An 8,464-nucleotide genomic window follows, 5' to 3' on the forward strand; every position below is an offset into this window, starting at 1 on the left:
GGGTAAGAACTCTCCATTTGCCAAAAATCGCCGAGAAAACTGTAAAGCAATTTGGCAGAAACTAGCCATAGACCAACACTTCCCTTTATATACCAACATAAGGTCAAAATGGATAAATGATTTAGACATAGAGGGTGATATCATAAGTAAATTAGGGAAGCATGGAAAAAATGTATCTTCAGATCTACATATAAAGGAAAAGTTCAGAATCAAACAAGAGGATAATGGGAAGTACAATAAATAATTTTGATTACCTAAAATTAAAAAGGTTTTATACAAACTAAACTAATGCAGCTAAAATAGAAGGAAAACAGGAAATTGGAGGGGGAAATTGCAGCAAGTTTCTCTGTTACAGGCCTCATTTCTCAAATATCTAAGGAAAAGAGTCAAGTTTAAGAAAAAGAGCCATACCCCCACTGATAAATGGTCAAGGGATGTGAACAGGCAGTTTTCAGAAAAAGAAATCAAAGTTATCAATAGTCACATGAAAAATGCTCTAAATTACTACTTATTAGAGAAATGCAAATTAAAACAACTCTGACATCACTTCACATCTATCAGACTGGCTAGTGTGACACAAAAGGAAAATGGCAAATGCTGGAGGGGATGTGAAAAAATTGGAACACTAATTCACTGCTGGTGGAATTGTGAACTAGTTCAACCATTCTAGAGAACAATTTGGAACTATGGCCAAAGGGCTATAAAACTATACATAATCTTGGACCTAGTAATACTCCTCCTAGGTCTGTAATGGCTGAACAAGTTGTTTGTGATGGTTGTGATGATTGTGATGGAAGACTATTGTGCTGTAAGAAATGACAAGCGGGATGGTTTTAGAAAAGCCCAGAAAGAATTATAGTGAATTCATTCAAAGTAAAGTGAGAAGAACCAGGAGAACATTGTACACTATAACAACAATATTCAAAGGATGATGAACTATGCAAGACTTAGCTACTCTGATCAAGATAAGATTCAAGGTAATTCCAAAGGACCCATAGTCAAAGACACTATCTGCCTGTATAGAACTGATGAACTCTAAATGCAGAGTGAAGCACACTTTTTTCACTTTATTTTTATCATTTTATTCTGTCTTTTCTTTCAATACGTGGCTAACATGGAAATATGTCTTGCATGACTTCACTTGTACAAATGATATCAAGTTGTTTGCCTTCTCAAAAAAGGGAAGGAAAAGAGTCAGAAACGCAAATTTTTCTAAAATGTGTGTTAAAAGCAATTTACATGTAATTGGGAAATATTTAATTAAATAAATAAAAATTACTTTAAAAAAATTTTTGAGCATGCCAAGGTTGTAGAAAAAATATAGTGAACTTGGAGGCAGAGGATCTGGGTCCCAGATCTATTACTTCCTAGCTGTGTGACTTCAAGCTAGTCACTTTAACTTTCAGAGTTCCAGTTTCATCACCTAGAAAACGAGATAAATAGTATGTGTGCTACCTTTGTAAAGATTTTATGAGATCATGTATATCAGGTGACTCGTAATAATAAAATGCTATCTAAGTGTCTACTGTTACTGTGACAGGCAGTGTGGATTTAGATTTAGTGTTCAGAAAAACTTCTACTGTGACATTCTAACTGTGTGATCTTGGGCAAGTCAGTCAATCTCTTTGGGTTTCAGTTTCCTCATCTGTAAGACGAGGGGTGTCCCGCATGTCCTATTTCTAAATTCTCCAATCCCATAAATCTAGCTCTAACCTCTCTTCCAAGCTCCAGACTGACATAACAAACCATCGACAGACCTCACATCATACCTAAATGTTCTACCAGAGACATTTCAAAGTTATCAGATGCAAAGATGAGCTTATGACCTTCCTCCTCAACCTACTTCTCCTTCTGATTTCATGATTTCTCTTACTAAAATTACTATTTACCATTTCTCTGACGTTCAAAATCTTAGTGCTCTCTCTGACTTTTCCCTGTCTCTTAACTCCCATGTTCAATCAGTTGCTAGCTCCCATCAGTTCTCACTTAGCAAGCCCTCTCATGTCAGGCCCCTCCTCTCTAGCCCCACAACTACTACCTTAATATGGGTCTTCATTACCATCCTCCTGGACCAAGAGTGGGGAACCTGGGACCTCCCTGCCAAAGTCTGGATTAGGTCAAAGTGCTGCACTTGAGGACCTAGTGGGCCATATGTGGCCTCAAGGCTGCAGGTTCCCCACCCCTGTGCACTATTGCAATAGCCTCCTTAGACAAGTCTTCATTCTCCACAACCTATAATCTGCCTCTAGAATAATATTCTGCATGAATAGATCTGATCATTTTCCTCTTCTTATAGCTTCCTATTGTCTCCAACGAAGGTTCCAATTCCCTTTCCAAGGTCCTTCATCAGCTGGTGCCACCTTACCTTTCCAGTCTTTATCTCATACCTCTGTACATGTGGAATGTTTGACCCAAATCCCTGGCGCATACAATTCAGATACTTTTAAATTTATTTTTAAAAAGTTTTTAAATCAGTTAAAATTCTGTTGTAAGAAAAATATGATAATATCTAAACAAGATAGTCATATATAATTATTTTGTTAAAATGCAACAAAGTTTCTAATAATTGCCTCCTATGAATGTTTGTGATTCCTAGAAAATATCTGATATCTTAAATAAATGAATGTGCTGAACCTTAAAGATAGGAATAGGCCTGGGTTTTCACTGGCATGGGGACATCCTTGGTGAGGAAATTCTTCCTATGAAGGTAGTTATCTCTTATACAACTTGTCATCTAACAAAGCTAGTGTCAGAGCACAGAGAGGCAAACCTGGACACCTGTTGATGAGGCAAGACTTAGCCAGGCATCTGAACCCCTAGGTGCCTTTTCTGCTTTGTGTTTCTTTCCCTGAGTATAGGCGACTAAACAGTAACTCTTAGACTGACTGTTCCAGTCTTAGAGGAAACCTGAGTTGGAGAGGAAGGAATTCCTGAGTCCCTAAATAGAAATAAGTTTCACTGAGAAGGTTCTCCTTCTAGCTATTACAATGCCTCTCAGAAAAGAAAGATCAATACCAACTGGAGGATGAGCTACAGCCCTGACCTGGATTAAAGGAGAGATTTCCCCTAGGGCCAAGGCCATTCTCCATAAGTCCAGAGCTAGGGTACTCTGAGGAATTTCTTCTTATACCAGTTTCAGAATTAATGGCTATCAGCAGGTCAAGGGATCAACCACTTACTGAACACCTACAACATGCAAGATTTTGTACTAAAGACTGAACAACACAAAAAAGATAAGATACAGTTCCTGTCCTGGAAAAACCCACAGGCTAACGGAATCTTGTATGGGATCCTTCTAATTCAATTCAACAAATGTTTACTAAAAGATATTGGGTACACTGGTGCTACAAAAATAAAAAAGCAAATTGTCCTTGCCTTCCAACAAATTACATTGTACTGGGGGGGAGGGGGGAGATGATCTAAACATGTCTGAGCCTATAAATCCATGACCATACAAACATTAAATACTTGCATTTTGGTCAAACAGTACCTTTTTTTCAAAATGTCTTTTCTGTCTTGAAAGTTCAACATCTACCAGCCCAAAATCATTTTTGGCCAAAGTCTAGAAGATGACAAAAATCTATCAACATCTAATTGACACCATTATCTAATGAATGTAGCCAACCTGACCAATGATCTTAAAACTAGTTAAGCATATTTAAAATACTACTATCAAAGATACAGTTCAGCCCATATGTATACATACATACATATATACATACCACTGCTGGCAGAAATGAATCATCCTTCATAGAATGGAAAAGTAGCTTCTATCTTACTCTCCATTTTGAAATTGGTGCCATTTTCTCAGACTCTTTTGGAAAGGACAGAATCAAACCTTTCAGATTTGATACCAGCAAAAGGTGAAATTTTCACTGAGAGGAAAGAAATCCCTTCAGCTGTATTATGTAACCATTTTTTTAAAAAAAGGACTCACTTTCATAAGGAAAGAGTATTTACCATGTTTGTCGTGGCATAGGACAGAAAATGGTCATAAATATCCAACTTAGATGGACTTTAGTCCTCACTGAGCAGAGAAAACCAAGGCAATTTTGCAAATGGTATTTTTTAAAGTTGTGATGGCTTCCAATTACCGGTCTGAGGCCATGCACAATTTTTGTCTACATTTTTAGGGAAGGTTGGGGCAAGTTGTAGAGAACAGCTTGAAGCCTCCTGTCTCAATTAAAAGACATATTCCTTTACTTTTCCCTTCCCTTCTCTTCCTTCCCAAACAGTAATCAAAACAAAGGAGAAAAAAAACAACAGAAAATTCTGCGAAACTTAAGCTAAACTCGAATGCTAGTAAGAGGCAGTGAGCTTCTATCCTGTGATTTCCAAGTTAAAGTTTCTCCCCAAATGTTAACTTTGCCCTGCTGGGTGCCGTGAAATGACGTATTTTCTATTGCTATTTTTTTCTGCTTAGATATATAGTTTAATGCAATATTTATACAGATACATCCGAATCTTAAGTAGATACAAGGAAATGGAGCTGATGTTGCCAGGGTACTGAACACCTGATATTCCTATAGAAAACGAAGGTACTTTAGTTGCCTGAGTGAGGCAACCAGGGAAAAATAAAGTGCTACACCGCTTTACACACCCAACTACACAAGGCCAAGCACCCCTCCCCAGCCCCCCAGAGAGCTGTGATGATAAGAGTAACCATGAAAACAAAAGAGCACACACGGTTTGGAATAGTTGTCAAGAATGGAGGGCAGGCAGTTCCCTTCACCTATAGGCAAAATCTCCCCCCACCCATTCCAGCCCTTCCTTCTAAAACACCAGTTCATCGAAAAGGAATTAAAAATGTAAGAAGGATATTTCTGGGTCACGCTCCGTTTGTATTATCGAGTTTAATCACTGGACATTTCCAAGATATTTCTCGATCTGGACTCTCAGGGATTTCTATCAGACTATATTAAGGAAAGTGGGTTCCGTAGGCGGGACGGGGGAGGGGGGGGGGCAACAATCTTTTCTGTGCCAAACATACTTTTAAGATCCGAGAAGAAAGCAAAAGAAAAACTATTCAGGAAAAGATACCTATCTGCTGTACAAACCATAGAAACTCCAGCGCCGTGGCTTCTTGTGGGTACAGTCAAGACCACTTCTTAATTAAAGGCAAAGTCAGAAGAGGGAAACTTTTAGTGTTTCCCCAGGCTCCACACTTCATATTTGAGAGAAGGAGAGTTCTCAGAAAAGGCTAAAGTTTCACCTTAGAAAGTGTCAGTGAACCCGAAAAACGATACAGAGAGCTAATATAAAATGTCACACACAGTCCCTCCCCTTAGAGACAAGCTACAGAAAAAGAAAAAGGGGGGGAAAGAAAGAAAGAAAAAACCCTTCCAAAAGAAAATTAATGTTCCCGTCTGGTGGCTTTTTTTTTTTTTTACCTTAATACTGGACCTGCTGGTCTGGGTCTCCGTTTCCATGCTGTTCTCCTGCCTGTCTTTCTTGGACGCATTAGTCCGCACTTTGTAAGTGGACGTGTTAGGGGATTTGATGAATAATCCGGGCATAGGGTTGCTGTTTTGCAGCTGCTGAGACATGGTGGTATTGCTCTGGTTAGGGGAGATAGAGTCCTCGGACTCTTTGCCACTGTGGTACACCACCCTGCTGTCAGAAATGTGGATGCTTGGAGCGCAGCCCATGCTTTCAAGTCTCTTCGGACGCTGTTTTCTAAATCGACTTTTGCTTGGATCCGCTGGATTTGGTCTCGGAATTCTCAGCTTCTCAAGGGTCTGTCTAGCTAGTCTTTCTTGTCATTCGCTGGGCTCGAGGGCTGTGTCATTATGAGTTAACCTCAGCGAGCAAGGAAACATAGCCCTTTTCTAGTTCTTCTGGGAGCGGGGGCTTCTTGGAACTTTAATGGGAACCCGGAGGGGGGCTGTGGGGAAATGAAGCGCAGGCCGAGCTGCACATCGTTGCCTACAACGTTCAGCGGGCAGGGTTTGGGGCAGGGTTTTTCTCCCCCCGGGGAGAAGTCAACAAGCCCCTCTGACTTAGCGAGTGTGGCTCTCGGCAGGGAGCGCTCCCATTTTCTTGAATTAAATATTAAAATCCCAGAGAAGCAGTATTTTCTTTTAATTTCACAGTGTTTCAGGAGGATTTCGGAACAGGGTCTGGGACAAGGGGTGGGGTAGGGTGAGGGAAGGAGATCCCTGCTCTTCCACACCCCAAAGACTAAACTGGCAATTTTCTTCCCACGAAGTTTAACTGTAAGAGACGCTACTACTCTTTGCTGGGGGTGGGGGGAAGTGAAACCCCCTTGGATGGCTCCCCCCCTCCACAGTTACAGACTAGCGCTCACGTTCCCCTCCAATGCATGCTCCCTCCTTTCCTTCTCCTCCTCCTCCTTCCTCCCAACAGCGGTGGCGGCGGCGGCAGCGGCGCAGACTGGCTATTGACATGCACACACTATCCTCTTGGCAGCAGCTCCAGAAGGCAGATTTCCCCTTCGAAAAGCAGGTTTACCCTGCAAAGCATTCCATCCAACGGTGCCAATTCCTGGAGCAGAGGAAAAGAAACACGGGAATCCCGTTTCAGTGCATGTTTGCCGCGCAAAGAGAATAAAATAAGGTGGGGTGTGTGTGACGGAAAGGGGGTGGGGGAAGAGTTCAGAGCTTCAGTCTTAAGAAAATGGTAATAACGCTGAAGACGAGCAGGAACAAAAGGCTGGAGGTACCCCAGCAGCGAGCGTGAAGGCAGGTCTGTAATGCATGCGGGGCCCACGATGTTTCTGGTCCCAGAGATGATGCATACACGCAAATCTGTTGGAGTCCCTGGCTCTGCATGGAATGAATTAAAATGGCGAGACGTCTAATGCTCGGGCACAGAGCCTGCGTTGTGCAGCAGAGATGCTGCTCCTGCCTCTTCTTCCCTCGTCTCCCCTCCAAGGGTGGAGGGGTGGCCCCGCTCGCAGGGATGGTGCCCCGCACCCCCTTGAAATGCCCGGTGAATCTCTGCCAGGTTGTTTCCCCGTCCCAGTCTCTGCCCCAGGGTTTGACAGCAGCACGTCCAATCAAAGCACCCGCAAGGAGTGACCTCCAGCCTTTACTGGCGTCAATGCAAAACAGCCGGTGTAGCGCCGGAGCTTCCTACTTGGAGCCAAACCTGCCTGAGCTACTGAGCATGCCCGGGGGAGGGGGGGTGGGGGGGAATGCTGCTGCGAGCCCTCAAGAGTCAGTCTCTCCAAAGAGGCTTTTTTTTCTTTTTGTCCCTCTCCGTGTGTTAGCCCTGCCAGGGGGAAATAGCGAGGTGAGAACCACAGTGGAATTCCACACCTCCTACAGAGGGACAGTATCCCAGATCTGGGACCTTCGAGACCACCTCGCCCCAAATCCTCTTTTTACAGAGAAGGAAACTGAGGTCCGGAGACCCTGGACTATTTGTACAAGATCACGCTGGCTGGTTGTACGATTTGGGACGAAAAACCCAGATCTGCGGACTCCAAGACCAGCAGCTCTCTACCCAGTGGGATGTCTCTCTTGAACCCTACTTAGACCTTCCCCGTGTCCCCGTTAGATTTGTGTGCTCGGGGCTGGCTTCAGTTATGTGTCAGCTGTCGCGGGAATGTTCTGTCCGTGGGACAGCCGGGAGGTGTCCTTCCCCCTACCTCCCCCGGGGAGAGAGGGCGATTAAGAGGGCGAGACTAGTGAAGGAGGAAGAAGGGTGGCGAAAGGCAACATTTGGCACTCCCCGAATACTAACCCGGCTGTTTAGAAACCGGGGTCCTGCTCCAGGGACTGTCACGAAGAAGTTGTATGACCTTGGGCAAGTCACTCTTTTCTGGGACTCAGTTTCCTTCTATGTAAAAGGAGGGTCCGGAGTAGATCATCTCTAAGGCCCCTTCCAGACTGCTATTCCATAATCTTCTCTGAATTAAATGTTTATAAAGAAGGGTAGCAGAGGCACAGCTTCTGTCTCCCGCCCCCTGCCCCAGAATAGGATGCCTTTCACTCTCCCAAAATTGTGTCTCCCCTGAAACAAAACTCTGAGTGCTGCTGGCCCCACGTCCCAAGCTCCTGCTTCGGGAACATCCGCGGAAAGCCTACTCCGAGTGGACCAGTCTTTCCCCCAGGGTCCTAGTCCTCGTCTCCGTCTCCTCCTCCTCCCGTTCCTTCCTCCCTCCTTCCCTCCCCCTTCTCCAGTCCACACCTTTTCCTAGTGCGGTCCCCGAGTTGAACCCTCTATTCCGCTGGGCTCCCTCCTCCCAGCCCAGCTGCTGCGAAGACCCGGAGAAGTGGATTTTGCAAACCGCTCTAGCTCCCTGCCTGGAGCCCTTTCCTCCGTGGCTCCAGCGGGGAGCTGGGCGCGCCCTGAAGCGGGGCTGGGTTCCGATCGCCAGCTGGTTTGGTGCACTGGGCTGTGGGACGATCGCTGGCCCCAGGGCCAGGGACGGGTGTTTGTCCAGCCAGGCTACTCCAGATCTGAGAGGGAAACGTTATCCCCAAGCGCCTGCGAGAAC

General features: G+C 44.5%; 1 protein-coding gene across 6 annotated transcripts in view; it reads right to left on the bottom strand.

Moving 5' to 3' along the window:
* PDE8A (phosphodiesterase 8A) overlaps positions 1-8,464 on the bottom strand; it is a 261,481-nt gene extending 253,017 nt beyond the window's left edge. For 2 of the 6 annotated variants that reach the window (XM_072619765.1, XM_072619740.1), the window contains exon 1: positions 5,391-7,068. In XM_072619765.1, coding sequence (XP_072475866.1) covers positions 5,391-5,648 — 258 coding nt within the window. In that variant the 5' untranslated portion in view covers positions 5,649-7,068. The other 4 variants (XM_072619742.1, XM_072619751.1, XM_072619755.1 and 1 more) reach the window with 4 other exon arrangements.

The sequence above is a fragment of the Notamacropus eugenii genome, chromosome 1 (genome assembly GCF_028372415.1).
Source record: "Notamacropus eugenii isolate mMacEug1 chromosome 1, mMacEug1.pri_v2, whole genome shotgun sequence".
NCBI classification, from domain to species: domain Eukaryota; kingdom Metazoa; phylum Chordata; class Mammalia; order Diprotodontia; family Macropodidae; genus Notamacropus; species Notamacropus eugenii.